At 49.3% G+C, this 15,292-nt stretch overlaps 6 protein-coding genes across 6 annotated transcripts; 2 read left to right on the forward strand and 4 right to left on the reverse strand.

Moving 5' to 3' along the window:
• Nucleotides 1–240: 240 nt before the first annotated feature.
• On the forward strand, nt 241–2,379 carry P175DRAFT_0509942 (uncharacterized protein; the record flags this gene model as incomplete). Its single annotated transcript, XM_040898472.1, has 5 exons — nt 241–1,087; nt 1,157–1,307; nt 1,397–1,515; nt 1,680–1,996; nt 2,092–2,379. The coding sequence occupies 5 exons, from the start codon at nt 241–243 to the stop codon at nt 2,377–2,379; spliced, it is 1,722 nt and encodes a 573-aa protein (XP_040751372.1).
• A 57-nt stretch (nt 2,380–2,436) lies between these two features.
• P175DRAFT_0558172 (MFS transporter) lies at nt 2,437–4,532 on the reverse strand. The gene is made up of 3 exons (XM_040900826.1): nt 4,295–4,532; nt 3,977–4,228; nt 2,437–3,904 (listed from the first exon to the last, which is right to left on the reverse strand). The coding sequence occupies exons 1-3, from the start codon at nt 4,455–4,457 to the stop codon at nt 2,547–2,549; spliced, it is 1,773 nt and encodes a 590-aa protein (XP_040751373.1). The 5' UTR covers nt 4,458–4,532; the 3' UTR covers nt 2,437–2,546.
• An 819-nt stretch (nt 4,533–5,351) lies between these two features.
• Nucleotides 5,352–6,391, forward strand: P175DRAFT_0502128 (YbhB/YbcL family Raf kinase inhibitor-like protein). Its single transcript, XM_040897316.1, has one exon. The coding sequence runs from the start codon at nt 5,533–5,535 to the stop codon at nt 6,166–6,168; it is 636 nt and encodes a 211-aa protein (XP_040751374.1). The 5' UTR covers nt 5,352–5,532; the 3' UTR covers nt 6,169–6,391.
• On the reverse strand, nt 6,292–7,106 carry P175DRAFT_0532948 (uncharacterized protein; the record flags this gene model as incomplete). Its single annotated transcript, XM_040900011.1, has 2 exons — nt 6,292–6,317; nt 6,542–7,106. The coding sequence occupies 2 exons, from the start codon at nt 7,104–7,106 to the stop codon at nt 6,292–6,294; spliced, it is 591 nt and encodes a 196-aa protein (XP_040751375.1).
• Nucleotides 7,107–7,401: 295 nt separating this feature from the next.
• P175DRAFT_0548012 (Zn(II)2Cys6 transcription factor domain-containing protein) lies at nt 7,402–9,452 on the reverse strand (the record flags this gene model as incomplete). The annotated part of the gene is made up of 2 exons (XM_040900418.1): nt 7,402–8,884; nt 8,969–9,452. 2 exons carry the CDS (start codon nt 9,450–9,452, stop codon nt 7,773–7,775), a joined length of 1,596 nt encoding a protein of 531 aa, XP_040751376.1. The 3' UTR covers nt 7,402–7,772.
• Nucleotides 9,453–10,017: 565 nt separating this feature from the next.
• P175DRAFT_0517006 (MFS transporter) lies at nt 10,018–14,907 on the reverse strand (the record flags this gene model as incomplete). The annotated part of the gene is made up of 11 exons (XM_040898954.1): nt 10,018–10,722; nt 10,802–10,970; nt 11,537–11,806; nt 11,917–12,340; nt 12,527–12,864; nt 12,934–13,136; nt 13,380–13,436; nt 13,486–13,568; nt 13,636–14,385; nt 14,443–14,640; nt 14,696–14,907. The coding sequence occupies 11 exons, from the start codon at nt 14,905–14,907 to the stop codon at nt 10,055–10,057; spliced, it is 3,372 nt and encodes a 1,123-aa protein (XP_040751377.1). The 3' UTR covers nt 10,018–10,054.
• Between the last annotated feature and the right edge of the window lie 385 nt (nt 14,908–15,292).

Raw genomic sequence — 15,292 nt, forward strand, 5'->3', positions numbered from 1 at the left:
GATGAATGGCATCATCTGCAGGTCGCAAGTCCGATGGTTGATGGTTTACCGTCGAGATCGATCGATCGAATGTTGTGATGCCGCACAATTGACTCTGACAGTCTACTTCGGAGTATGATCTATCGGCGCGCGGAAGAGTTATAAGAACATCACTTCGCCTCCTTCCCCTGTTATGCTCTAGGATTCTTGGTCTTGAATGCTAATCTTTTGTCAATTGGCTTAAAATTCCGGGGGGAAAATATGGACGGCTATACTAGCTTTGACACGGAGTCTCTGCGCTCGTATACCGGCACTCTGAATAGCGTCACGCTCGACCAAAGCGGTAATTATTATGCAGACAGATTCCACGACAAGGATAAAGATGAATTATTTCTCCACAATTTCCCTTCGCCGCCCTCTATAAAAACCCTTCGTCGCAACTGCATTGCCCACGAACTCCCACTGTTACAAGAACTAAACCCCAACGATGGCTCTGAACAATTCCACCCTGTCCACGACCAAACCCTCTCCTACGACCTGATCGCTCCAGGAACAAGCGATGACCACGACGCGCCTCGCTTCCCGCTCGAGCGCCATGCTGAGCGCATGTTCTCCCCCGTCCACATGCGAATTATCCTCACCACCCCGCGCTTCCTCGCTCATTTCCGCGAGTTTCTCATGGAGGAGCGTCCGCGCTCGCTACCAGCGTTAACCTACTATCTGAACGCGATCAAGGCACTCAAAGCGCTTGAATATGCCAATGAGCTTATGCGCAAACTGCCGCCTTCTTCTTCTTCTTCCTCTGCTGAATCATCTCACTCTGGCAGAGATACCGACACCACAACCACCTTCACAACAGATACGGATGCATCCATGTATCACATGGCGATTGAACGTCGTGTGCACGATGCGCTCGATGCCCTCACCGCCGAAGAACTCCCAGCATTCATTACGTCTACATGTATCCGCATCACCAGCACGATAGTCGAGGAGCGAGTGCGCGGAACCCTCCCGGCCAAATTCCAGGGCACATCCGATGCGCTCGCGGAGGTCTTTTGCTTGACTGATCCGTCGCGCCGAGACAACCCAATTATCTTTTCTTCAGAAGGTATTCCCCTCATCATCATCCTGCTGAATCACCAGACTGAAGGGCAAATACTAATCTCACGATGACCAGAATTCCACCGGACAACCCAGTACGGCATGGACTACGTCCTCGGGCGAAACTGTCGTTTTCTTCAAGGACCACATACGAACAGAAACAGCGTGCGACGCATCCGAGAAGCAATTGAAGCAGGGAGACATCACTCGGAGCTATTTCTCAATTAGTAAACCCCCCCCCCCGGTTCTATATTCTATCCTGTATATTGCCATAGACAGGAGAAAAAAAAAGTCTGACAACCTGAAACAAAACTAGTCGTCGCGATGGATCGCCCTTCATGAATCTCCTCCAATGCGCTCCCCTCTGTGACAGCAACGGACGCGTGCGGTACTTTATTGGTGCCCAAATCGACGTCTCAGGGTTAGCCATGGAGGGTATACACATGGACTCGATGCGCGCGCTCATGCAAGAACAACAGCAGCAGCAACAACAACAAACAACAACAACAAACACTACCCGCACCACGAAGACATTGAAAACGAGTCTCTAGCAGCAGCAACCGCAGTAGCAGCAGCAGTCGAAGAACCACACACGGAAGAGAAAGTTGCCCCCAACCACGAGGAAGAAGAATACCAAAACCAAAACCAAGACCAAGAACAACAAGAAGAAGAAGAAACCAAAGCAGTCAACGCCAGAAAATCAGAATTCCATTCACTGTGTGAGCTTTTCTCCCCGCATGAGCTCAACACCGTACAAAACCACGGCGGACACCTCTTCCACCCAGCCGCATCAGCAAGGGCGATACGTCCCGGTTCATCGCTTCGCCAACCGGCCGAAACAGAGGAAGATATCGACGCGGCGATTCGCGCAAGGGATATCAAGTCTTCGGTGTCGTTAACTGGAGCTTATGAAAATGTATGACTTCCCTCCCCCTAAACCTTTCCAAAAAGGGTGAAATGTTTATACCCCAGTTTCAGTCAAAACTAACGAAAGTAAACACCAACCAACAGTACCTTCTTGTTCGACCGTACCCGTCTCTCAGAATCCTTTTTACATCACCCTCCTTGCAGATCCCAGGGATCTTGCAGTCCTCGTTTCTCTCGCGCATCGGGAGCTCCAACGGTGTGCGGGAGGAGCTGATCCAGGCGCTGATGCAGGGACGGAGTGTTACGGCGAGAATCAAGTGGCTGACAAAGTTCAATACCGAGGGGCGCAGTCGATGGGTTCATTGTACGCCGCTCCTGGCGAGTAATGGGGAAGTGGGAGTGTGGATGGTGGTGGTGGTGGATGATGAGTGAGTGAGTGAGGGAGTGAGGGATTAATACCTATGTGTCTATTTTTGGGATGTGACAGGTGCGATTTGGAATGGGATTTGGTTCATCTTTAGCGTTTCAGGGGTCGTTGGCTAGTTCTATATATTCTTATCTATATATGTAATTTTTGGCCTCTAATGAGAGACGTCAGTTTACCTTAGTAAACCTTCTCCCTCTTCGCCAGCGCGTGAATGCTCAGCCATTGAGATGGCATCATGTCGTCCTTGATCCGCATTTACTAGCCAAATCAATGGCATGGGCAGCAGGATCAGTACCGCAATGAATACAAACCCCGATCGTACTGACCCGGTGGCATCGATGAGCACGCCAACGATTGCGGGGCCTACGAACGAGCTGCCTTTGTCTGTCGCAGCGTAGAGGGCATAAAAGGCCGCTTCGCTTCCTGGAGGGATCAACTCGCCAAACAGTGACCGACAGTATGATGAAAGACCTCCTGAAACGACCCCATGGATAACACCAAGCGGGAAGATCTCCCAAGGCTGTTGTAGCCCTAGCACTCCCCATTTCTGTACTACCGGTATGTAAGCCAACATGCCGTATAGCGGGATAATCTCGAATAAAGCCAGACACAATAACACCGTATGGTTCGACGCTAGGCCAAACCACCGCGACACAACCGGCCACAGGAATGCACCAGCCATTCCGGATGTTGTTGCAGTGATGGAGAGCAGCCCAACAAAAGTGTTGCTTAAATGCAACTCAGTCCGCGCAAACAAAATTGCGGTACCAGATACCGTGGCCATGGCGTCCGAGAGCAAGAACCAGGCTGCCAAGAAAATAACCACCTGACGCAGTCTCACAGCTAGCTTCATCGTTTTCCACAGCGACTTCCATGCAAACCCCACCAGGCGTAACCATACACGCCATTTCTGACGGTATCCAGAGCCCGGGGAGATATCTTCCAGCGGGGGGCCAGGACGGTCACGTAGCCAACGCTTGCAGACGAAAGTAAACCCGCACCACCATATTCCGACGAGTAAGAGCACGCACCGAAGAGGGAGCGTTGGGAAAGACTTGGATATACGGGTCTTTGACAGTGTGAATAGAAGCAGAATGCTAAGAATCTGCACGAACACAGCAGCACAATACCCCAAACCTACGCCCCGGGACGAAATACTGGTCGATAGCTGCAGCTCGGGCGATGTTGATGTTGATCCCGACGTCTTTTCGAATCTTGCGGCGGAAGAACGAATGCCAGGTTCCTCGTCATCGGTCCACGACCTGAGCGATGCATCCTCTTCCGCAGTATTAAGGCGATGTAGCTCTTCGCCAGTTTCCCCAGTGGGTTTGGATTTAAGGGAAGGATCATTGGCGACGAGGATAGGTAGAAAGGAATTCAACACCACAAATGATGATCCCAAGCAGGTGACGCCGATTATGACCAAAACAGCGCCAAGAACATATACTGACGGCGCAATCAACATGAATAACATCGAGGTTGCAGAGCCAACATATCCGAAAGTGAGAAGCAAAGTTTTCCGGTTGTATTCTAACGCGAAAGAGCATCAGCATTCAAATCACAGATGCCCTAAAAACCCGAATTGGGGAAGATAAGGCATACCATAATCTGCGAGGGCGCTAAAGGACACGAGTGTCAAGGCCTGGACAAGCACCGCCAGAGAGAAAGTATACATAGCAAAACTCGCCGTATTTATCTCCAATCCCATCAATGGGACCACACAGGCCTCTTTTATCGGTGATGTTCCATTGCCAGAAGTTGCAGGTGCATCCGGGCCGACACAGGGAAGACGGCTGGACTGGAGATAACCTTGTTCGCGAGCCGATTGCTCCAAGGTGAGAGGGAGGAACGAACCTGCAACAATCCCAGAGGATTATCATCAGTCATAAGAATGGCGCGTGTAACAAGTGGTCTACATACCGACACCACAGACAGCAAAAACTTCAGCCGCAATCCCGTAGGCGTACCAGCCCCAGATTTCCCGTTTAGTGGTGGGGGTTCTATCTTCGCCAGGATAGCACGGGCCTCGCTGCCGATCGGAGTCAGCGTCCTCAGGCGAGGATGCTAGCTGAGAGAAGGCCATGGAGGATAAGGAGGGAGAACGAAGATAGACCACTCGAGGCTAAAGAAGAAGTAGGGAAAAAAGCTTTCCAACTTCCATGGCGGACAATAAGCCAGTAGTGGAGCTTCTAACAGCTATTCCTGCTCTCCCTTGGCTACTCTCACATTGATGACTTCCTATTTGGGACGATGACGGAAGGCGCCGGATAAGGCTGGACTCACCGCTTCCCGATTGAAGAGTCAGGTGCAATATGTCCGGCAGAATAATTCTGGCTAGGCGGTATATTCGGATTTGGGATCTCGTTTCTGATTGGTGGATCTCAATCTATATATTTCAAGACACCGACTCTGCATTACCTATTATACACAAGATCTGAGCTGAGACCCGGAACATCCATGCCAAGGACAGAAGTGTATATATCTACATATCTGCGGGGGAGGATAGTGCCGTAATTAGGGTCGTCAAGGCCTCGCAATCTTGGATATGATCATCTAGCGCAAAACTAGGTACTCTCTGCCTCGCCTGGGATTTGCCAGTGCAATAGCTGGGTAAATAACGGGTGTTGATTTAGGCTTTACAAGGGTCAAGGCAATAGAGGTTGCTTGACTGTGACCTTTCTGGCCATTGCGAATATGCCACGACTGAAACTTGAAATCCGAACTGGCAACAGCCATACTTCCCGGCGGGGAGTGTCTAGTCATGAGCTATCCATCAGCATCCTACTATATAACCGTACTATCCCAGATCTATAGGCTCTTGTAGTACAATTGAATCAGTATTTTCAGCTCGTTAAGTACCCGATCGATCGCGTGTGCCTGAGGAACAAACATATACCCGGCACCGGCCCGGTGCTTCGCTCCTTCCCCTTCTGTCCAAATTGTCCAACTCTTCCCATTTTCCTTTCAAAATCTATTCTTCTTCTTCACCTTCTTCTTCTCCTTCTTTTCTTTCGTATTCTTTCTCATAATCTTTCCTCTTGTTCTTTGAATCCTCATCATTCCCTTCCTCCCAGCTCGCTGGGCTGGCCGATCGATCACTAAGTGACGTGCGTCAATCAATCTTTCACCAGCAGCACTGTACTTCGAATATCAAGGTCATGGCGATTGTCATTCATTACATTGCGTACGCCTTAGGCAGACTGCTTTATCCCATTCGTGGCCATGATTCTAGGCAGATAATCAATAGTCCTGCGTTCGTCGACCTTCCAGAAGAAAGCATCATCCTAGAGGCGTCTGAGTGCGGTCATTCCGGCTCTTCGCTGGAACCCCAGCATACCTGTCTTGCTGAGGATGGCAGAGGCAGACTCCCAGAGCTATCCTGGAAAACTCCTTCCGACATCGAAGTCAAGGAATACATTGTGACTTGCGAGGACCTTGATGCCCCTATTCCGTTATATATCATTACTCATGGCCTCTTCTTTGGAATTCCAGCTACGGTCACCAAAATATTCCATGACGATATTGAACACGACAAAGACTCTGCTGGACGACGCACTCTGTCCGGCTGGGGGTACATTCCCAACATGCTCGGTACCCCATACATCGGTGCTGCCGCTCCCTTGGGTCACGGAGCCCACCGTTACGTCTTTACCGTTATTGCTCTGAACGAGTCTCTTCATTTTGACCATCCAGAGCGAGTCAGCAAGAGCCAGATTAAGGAAGCAATAGTTGGCAAAGTTACTGGATGGGGTCAGTGGATCGGAACCTTCGAGCGCCCTTGGCCACATAAATGACCAGTATTCTTCCTTTTATGATAGCTTATGAAGGGCCAGGCTCGAGAGATATTCAATCAAATGGAGACTGGAACACCAATCAGGGAGTTGTTTATTCTTTCTTTTTCATCTTTTTGTGCGCCTTTAATCACCCTCTGCGTCTTCCATCCCTAGGCTAACATGTATTTCTCTATTGACTCGCAAAGAAAGAAGAAAAAGAGCGTGAAACTGATTACTATTCCCTTGACCAAAGTTTATTCTTCTATTCTACACTTAGGGAACCTGCCCCCCCCCCCCCCCCCCCCCCCCAAAACGCAACCTAACCTAGTTTCCTTAACTCGCTTTATACTCTCGTCAGTTCTCAGGTCGCACGCAGGAATAGCCTCAAACTTACCCGATTCCACGTCAATTTGTTCCATAAATACCGCAAGTCGGTGGATAATTGATTCGACAGGTGCTTCACAAGCTCTCAAGCCTGAAACACCGGCCCGGTGCGACTGCCCACACTCCTTATACAATGATCGAAGTGCCTTGAGAAGTTCCAAGAGTTTCATTAGGTTCTTTCCAAGCAGCACCCTCACGAGCACCGTCGTTTCATCATCATCCAACTCCATCTGCCCAAGCTGCATCTTACTTCGAATACATAAAAACTGATGTAAGGATTGCTCAAAGGCTAGGATAGGAGGCTCGAAGAAACTATTTTTCCGGGTAATATTGTACGCCAGACAGAGAGCTTCGAAAAGTGACAGGCATTGTTCTGCCAGTGCGGGAAGAGTCATGAGAGACGACCCTGGGCTTGCGCGACACTCTTTGCATTTCAACATCGTGTGGCCGAGAGCGTGGATACGCTCAACCAGGCCGAGAATGGTTTCCACCTCCACAACAGTATGTACGTTTCGGAGCTCGTTCATGATCTTCAGGGCCCCCACGGAGCATTGACACCCGGTTTCAGTTTCCATGGGCGAGAGAGAGAGGTGGCAAATAATGTTGCTTTGATGTTTTGGTTGGTAAGGGGGTTTGTCGTTACGAGTCTCTCTCCAACAGAAGTCTGCATTGTTAACGATCATTCTTCCCCTCTCGCCCCTGAGCAGAAATTCACAGTACCTGACGAAACAGAAGCCTCGTAGGAAGGTTACAGCAGCCTCCCATGCCCTGGCTTTTTTTTCACGTGCGTGGTTGCGATCCTTGTCTGAGCACTGTAAGAATACAACGCTGGGTTTGCGATTGGATTAACCTAGCAGCCTTACCTCGCCCCCTCAGGGTGCGAGCTCTTCTGGCGTGCATCTTTGTAGCGCCAGAGGATCGTGGAACCTACGTACGTCCTCCCGACCCGCTGAGGGTCACACAGAGTATTAGAGCACGGATGACTCAGGTATATCTGATATTAGCACGTTTAGATATCAAAATATTGGGTTCGGATTGCAATCCTGTTACAGAGCATCTTAGTGTGAATTCATTCTCCAGATGGACCTAAATCAGAAACTACCACTGAGAACTACACTCGATATCTTGTCAGAATATAGACTATATATGCATTCTCTTTTGCCGAAACTATTGTCGAGCAGTTTTACGATTCATTCAACTTCCGCGATAACACGCAACACTTGCAGAAAACAAAATTTCCATCAAGGCTTGGATAGCATTTTCAGCTTCATCATAATCAACTGCAGTCTGCGATCTGTCTCCATCATCATAACCAGTCTTCCACGTGATGCCGAAACTGCGAGGGCTTCTTGTGTGCAAAGCCGAATACGGCGGACAGTTCCCAACAAGCTTGACAGGCGACTATGCAACACCCTTTTAACAAATAAAAACTTCTCGTCCGACGACACATAAAAGTCACCAATGACAAGTGGACAAGAGTCCAGCTGCACCCTAAGCTGGGGACTGCTTCCTTTATATCGCCGACTGTGAGTGGCCAGTTCTGCATCTGATCTGTAATCGTGAAGCAGGGGGTTATAAAATTCCGGAAACATTCTACCAACAAGATCGTTTTCCACCGAAGTGATTGTTTCCAGGGTAGTGATCAAACTATCGATACTGACGACAACGACCATCAGAACATTCACTCTTGCCCGCGAGCAAATACGACATTGAAGGATTGTTTCAGCCAACTGTTGCAGGGCCTTCTGGCAAGTTAATATGGAGTCAATTGCCGCAGAAGGACCGGTATATGAGGCACAGACGTTAATTCGGATGAGGTCTCGGACTGCCTGCTCGTGTGCCTGGCACTGAAAGTTGTCTGCTACCAGACTATTAGGATTCACACTGAAATCATCTCCGAAAATTTTGAAATCGCACGTTCGCTTCGAAGTCTTCATTTGTGGGAAAAGGCATGATGAGTCCGGTGGAAACCCTTCACCAATAGTAGAAAGTGGTTGTGCCCAGGCCCCAGTCTCTTTCATAAGATACTCAGGATAAGCAGGATTACCTGGGAGAGCCCCTTGAGTTCTCCCAGCTCCATCGTCGTTGTGCGCCAAGCATCCACTCGTCGCCGAAAAGTAAGTCGATGACAATGGGGGCTCCTGCATCTCTGAAGCGGAATCGGAGAAGCTCTCAGGATACGTGGGGGGGGGGTCTTTGGCCTCCATAGTAAGAGCTGCATCCCCGTTATCAACTTTAGTCTCATCAGCCGCAAAAGGCTCGAAGAAGCTACGCTCCAGTGCCGGGTCAGTAAATGGATTGGACATGAATTCCTGTAACCAGCTTTCGGACGTGATATCAACGTTGTCTGATACTATCAAAACCAAAAAAAAAAAAAAAAATGGATAAATCAGTTATGCAGGCTATGCGCCTCATAGGGAATTGGAGAAGTACGAACATGAAAATGGAGCCGTTGTAGCAATATCTGCAAGGATTGGACTTTGCATATTTGTATCCTCGACTGAAAGATCATTCATGTGGCCGCTACCGAAAACCATGTAATCCGATGATAGCTTCTCGGTGGGAAGTACAGGATCTTCTCTTGCCATGTGTTCATTCATGGTCTCTTCCTTCGCTTTCCGTTTCTTCGGACACCTGCTTCTCTTATTCAAAGGGGAACCAGGACTCTCATTGCATTCCTGGCCAACAGAAGAATCATTCAGGGCAATATCTTTCTTCTTTGCGGGTCTTCCCAGTCGTCGAGATATACTATAAATGCAGTCGATGTTATGCTTCTGACATCGTCGACAGGACGGTCTTTCATGGCTGCAACGAATCTTGGCCTGTTGGCAAGCATTGCAAGTTGAGCGGATCTTGACGCTCTTGGGGAGTCTCTCGGGCGATATACCGTATTCTCCATCAGGATTAGGAATAGCAGCCATTATCCCACGCAGGGTATGGTTGGATTTTGATACTATCGCCTGGGTTGAGGCTTGCTGGGACTAACTTTTGGGGAGTGTATATAATAAGAATACTGTACCAGCATATCCCATTGCCACCTTCTTGCAGCCGCTCTCGAGCCCATGAGCACAGGATACAGATGGGATCCGAGGTAGTAATGACACCTCATCACCTCTCCTCCATCTACGTTACATGGCCCACGTCCCAGTACCACATGGTGTCAGCAAACCCCTGGATCTTGATATCGTGCCATTCCCTGCGCTATATCACGGTCCGTATTGCAGGCTGTCGCACGGCAGCACTGCTTGACTATGTCGAGTTCTGCATGTTCGTGACCGATAGGCTGGAGTCAACCTCTCCCTAGGTACTGGCGCAGAGTAAAAAAGTCTTTTACAAATGGTAATATGCATGCATTCCTTAGGTATCAGACAATCCCCCAGAGAGGAAAAAGAAAATCGATATCCGAACTAGTTACACCAGTAATTTAGCTACGCACCCCTTTCTTTTTTCCAACCCAGGAAAATACCAGCCCAGGTCCACTACTATCCATTCTTAGCAGTTGATGCCAAATACCATACCTGTCCTACATAACAATCTGCCAGATTCCTTGTCTCTCACATGCTACCGAGTTCACCAAGCCCGTGTGGCGGGGCATACCCGTTGTTGTTGTTGTTGTTGTTGCTGTCTCGCAAGGCGCAGATCTCAACCACGTCGTCGTCGGGTTCAGAAGAGACGTACTAGTAGTAGTAGTAGTAGTAGTAGTAGTGGTAACCGTCCCCGTCCCCGTCCGGGGCTCATCATTTTCCACAAAAAAATAGTTTCCAGCCAGGGGAGCGTCCAGCCCCGCGACCTCGACAAACTGCCGAACATCGAACCCGGCTCTGGCCTGCGGAGTGCGGGGAAAGATATACCCAAAGCAGTCCGGGAATGCGTAGTCCGCGCCCTGGTGGAAAAGCAGGTACACGTAGCGATGGTGGGTGTTTCGCGGGGGCTGCGGGGCGATGTATTCTGCGCCGCCGGAGGTGAGGTTCACCAGGACACCATCGGGCGGTTCGCTTTCTCTGCGGGATACCCGGGGAGGAGGAGGAGGAGGAGGAGTCTGGGGACGACGGATCACCATGTTGGGCTGGTACCAGTGGAGGACTACGGTGGAGGTGGAGCCGTAGAGCACGTCCAGGTCGACGAAGAGGAGAAGGTAGGTCTGGTTTTTGTTGAGGCCGGCGCTGCTGAGCTCGGGTAGGGGGTGGGTGTCTGGAATGATGATTAGGATATTGCTTCCTTAGGGGGGGGGGGTTTCTTTCTTCTTTTGGGGGGTAATTTAAATACATACCCGACATTCTGAGCGTATTACCGGGGGATATCCATTGGGAATGCGGATAGCGCATGTGGAGGATTGGTAGATCATGAGGCAGGAGTTCGGATTGGCACGCAACGAACGGCCAGCGCAAAAGGAACCAGAGAAATGTGGAGAGTAAGTGCATTGAGAGGTTCATTATTGTCTTCACAATAAAGCTAGGGCTGACGATGGACGTTTCCTTCCTTGATAGATCTATTCTTCTACTGACTGTCTCAAGACCACCATGCTTACTTTTATATATGAAGACCACCGCCATCTGCTACAGTTGACATGTGTAACTTGACGAAGACCCCTGGCAAAATATCCTCAGGACAGGATGGAAAGAAAAAAAAAAAAAAAAAAAAAAAGGTATCCATTTAAGAATACCCCGGAAGTATTTCTTTCCAAGTCTGTCTGCTTCTTTGCTGCTCGGATATAAAAATGCTCTGTATTACTAGCGACTTCGTCACGACCAAAAATATAGCTTTAGCATGCGCCCACAAGAAATAGATAGATCGTCATTCATTAGGAATGAAGCTAGTGATATGATAGTCCAAGACCCTTACATCACTCTTAGTATGACAGGACAATCTTGTTCAGAAAGAGACTGGGGAGAAGAGCCTTTTCTGGCGTTACCTACTCTCCTAGTGTCCTTTGTCTCCTCCACTCCGCACCCTTATGGTACACTACACTCAATAACGGACACACAGCCCCTATTGCCCCGGCTACAAAGGCATAGGTGATCCTATTCCCCCATCGCACGATCATCGGATGGACGGCGGCTGTGGAAGCGGCTCCGAGAAAACACCGGACAAGGTTATTCGCTGCCATTGCGGTGGCAGGCGTTGTGTAGTACAAGTCCACCAGAAGAACGTTCATGACGTTGTAGGCGGCTGTGAGGCAGAACGAGACGACAAAGGTTAGGGCTAGTGCGACGGGGAGTGGGGGGTGCGAGTCTATGCAGACCCCATAGATTAGGACTATGCTTGCCGAGGCGATCTGTGCACAGATGCATACATGCATACACCACGTACGTACGTACATCATTAGTGGCATGTTCGTGTGTGTCGTAAAAATTGTAACTTGGGAATGGGGACAGATTCTCGTACCGTCATAGGACCGCCAATCTGCAATCTAGCGCGCTCAATGGGGAAATCTTCTTCTGTTTCCGGGATTGTTGTTGCATGTCCGTTTGGCTGCGGTCTAGGACTTTTTGGTCGGGCTACGTGCGTGGTTCCCGTGGTAGCAAGGATCCGTCTGTAGTTCCAATCCACAATTGCACCGTTGAAGGTTGCACTGATTAAGGATCCCAGGCCTACCGGGATGAACGTGAATCCAATACCTAGGTCCGTGAGTCCATATATCTGTTTGAATTGAGATGGGATTCCGGCCATGACGGCGTAGTAGCTTGCAAAGACGATTCCGTTAGAGAGAAGAATCAGGCCCGTGGGGAGGTGGAATAGTAGCCGGAGTGAAGCGAGGGGGTTTGGAAGCGCTAGCTTTTTCGCGGTGGATGGATTGGGCGTGCCATCGCTCTGAGAGTTTTGTCTTGGTTCTTCTTCTTGCCGATTTCTTTTCCCAAGGTACCACTGTGAGAGTAACGGTTGATTCCATAGGTGCGGTGGCGTGGTAGATCCGTCCCCAACCAGTGCGCGGCAAGTCTCTGGAAAGAAAAGTAAAAGTGGGATGAAGAATGCGGCAGCTGCAATGGCAAGAAACCAGAATATAGCTGGCCAGCCCAAGTATTCGCTGAGAATTCCCCCTAATATAGGGCCGAGGGACGGAGCGAGGATGTTTCCCAGGGAAGTGATGCCCATGTAAACGCCTCGCTCGGCAGATGTGATGATATCCGCAGCTACTGCAGATGCAAGAGCGACAGTGCCACTGCTGCCGCTGCTTTGAACTGCACGGAGCACCAGGAGGGCTACGTAGTTGTGTTGTAGGGCAAGGGCGATATTTCCGGCTATGTAAACGAGGAAGCAAAGGATGTAGGCTGGACGACGACCCGCTCGGTCTGCAAAGGAGCCCAAAAAGGTCGGAGCTAGACCTTGGCAGATCTATCAGTATCCAAATGTCAGCTTGAATATCTATTTCCATGATATTCAGTGGGAATAGATGTACTGTACCATGTAGGTGGTGATCGTGAGGTTGATCTGAGAGCTGGAGACGTTGAGATCTTTGGCTAGCGCATTCAGTGCTGGGTAGTAGATGTTTGCTGATAAGGGGGAAAAGCTGGATGCCAGCGTCGCAGTTAGGATAATGAGTCGTTTCGCCGTGGGAGAGAATACAGAATACGGCTTTTGGGTGGATGCTAGCAATGGCGTTGTTTCTGTGGATATTGTCGAGGTCGTCGCCATGATTCACTCTCTGCAGGAAATAGCTACATGCAATATTACAAAACTGATCATGTAGAAATATTCAATTACATTGGCAAAGAAAAAAAAAAGTATGCAGTTTTTAGCTAGCTTCAAATAATATCGAGACGTACACTTAAGCTACCTATCTTAAATACCCTGGCACCCAGTAAACAGTCAAAACTTCAGACAAGGTCAAATCTTGGGTTGGACTATACCCTCCCCTGCATCGCCTGTGTAGATATGAGATGGTCGAAACAATTTACCGCGTGTGACTACTCATGTCAGAATTGTCCGGTATATCACCGCGACATCGTAACTTACGCATATATTCCCTCCAGTGCGCCATGATTCCTATAATGCGCTGTGCCAGCATCGCTCCAGGGAGAATATCCAGCTCAAACCCTCTGTAACAGTATTAATCAGAAATATCACACTTACACAATCCATATAAGGGCAAAGGAAGTAGCTTACATCCCCGTGAAGACAAAGTTTCCATAAAAGTCGGCGTTAGGGTAAAGACTCCTACTCCGGAAGTATTCATCATTCGACGCGGCCTGTTCAATCGCCTCGGCTAGTTTCAAGAGATCGTTCGGCAGCGGATCCAAGTCATGCAGGATGGACTGAATATGACGCACTCTTGGGTCAGCACCCTTGTAAGAGCGATGGCCATACCCGAACAGCTTCTTGCGTCCCTTTTTGACCTCATCGATGAACCCAGGAATGTTCTCTGGGCTTCGAATTTCCCGGAGCGCCTGTTGGGCGGCTTCAGTGGCACCAAAATGGAGTGAGCCCCATGCTGCCCCCGTGGAAGCAATTAGGCACGAGATAGGGTCAGACAAGGATGATGCTGTGACGAGGGCGGAGAAAACGGCGAGCGCCATACCATGATCAGCGTTTAGCACGGTAAATCGCCGGAAGCAAGACAGCTTCACTGGGTCCGGACGGCGGGTATCTGGGTGGACCAGCCCTGCCATTGTGAAAAGATTCTCACAGTAATTGCTGTCCAGCGAGGGCGGAGAAAATTTGATTCCATTGCGGTGGCTTGCGACAACCCCAAGCACTACTGCGTATGCGGCAATGGTACGGAGGATTGCACCGTCTGTAGCATCTGGATTCCCCAGGTATGAACTGGCAGTCGTGGAAGTGGGAATTATCCCCTGCGCAGATGCCAAATATGCAGAAAGACCTATTGTAATAAGCGGTAATGAGGATGTGGTGCTTCTTCAGCATTTTGTCAGTATGGTGTAAGCATGAAAAGTGCAGAAGTGGGCCTCTCACGGCAGCGCTCGTATTGCTTGGTGGACGCTTTCCGGTACGGCCAACATGAGCTCAGCCAACTGTCGTCGAAGATTCTCCTTTTGGAGGCTGGTTGGATACGAGCCCCATACTAAGAGGTGCACCATGTCTTCGAAGTCACTATCCCACAGCTCTTCCAGGCTATACCCACGGAACAGAAGCAGTCCTCTTTCATGGTCCCTATTCAGCATCAGCTATAGCTCATCTTTTCTGGGGGTATTTCTGGGAGCTTTACGAGAAGCTTATTGCTGTTTTCACCACAGTCGTATTCTGCAATCCCGGATCATGTACTCTTAGTCCAGCTGCAACTTGATCAGCACGGTTCGTACCGGTTCCTGGTGCTTTGATTCTTTTAAAATCGAGCGCGGATACTGCATTCTTCCAAATTGGGATCTCGTATTGCAGATTTGTCCGTGAATCTTTGATGTGCAGTGTACCTGAAGACATTGATTATTCGAGAAGAATGATTCCAACTAACAAACAACCTTATAGATAGCCTCATTGCCGTTAGATTGGTAACTTCATGCTTTTATATTTAACCCCCTGCAGGGTGTTTTAAAACATTCTGTCCGGGATATAGGTCAGAAAGAAACAGCCGCTGTGCTACTAGCGGTACTTGGCCTAAATTGTGCGTCGTTTGTATTCCTCCGCTCGTCTCAAATATCTCCAATACTCTTATTGCGTGGTGTATTTGCGAAGAAGTCCAGTTCAGTTCTGTATTATTTTTATACGGGTTAATAGATTGATGTGATACCGTGAAGGCCAGTGAGGTCATTTAAGATTTCAAGATTGGGTTGTCTCGAATACATGTGTTCCAAATATCATCATTATT

This window comes from Aspergillus ochraceoroseus (genome assembly GCF_002846915.1).
Source record: "Aspergillus ochraceoroseus IBT 24754 chromosome Unknown P175scaffold_5, whole genome shotgun sequence".
Taxonomy (NCBI): Eukaryota; Fungi; Ascomycota; class Eurotiomycetes; order Eurotiales; family Aspergillaceae; genus Aspergillus; species Aspergillus ochraceoroseus.

What these genes read in the sequence shown, in the direction of transcription:
- P175DRAFT_0558172 (XM_040900826.1), bottom strand. Translation starts at nt 4,457, where the DNA reads ATGGCCTTCTCTCAGCTAGCATCCTCGCCTGAGGACGCTGACTCCGAT. An exon ending in TTTTGCTGTCTGTGGTGTCG is followed by an intron (nt 4,229 to 4,294) that starts GTATGTAGACCA and finishes GGATTGTTGCAG; the next exon opens with GTTCGTTCCTCCCTCTCACC. An exon ending in TAGCGCCCTCGCAGATTATG is followed by an intron (nt 3,905 to 3,976) that starts GTATGCCTTATC and finishes CTTTCGCGTTAG; the next exon opens with AATACAACCGGAAAACTTTG.
- P175DRAFT_0502128 (XM_040897316.1), top strand. Translation starts at nt 5,533, where the DNA reads ATGGCGATTGTCATTCATTACATTGCGTACGCCTTAGGCAGACTGCTT.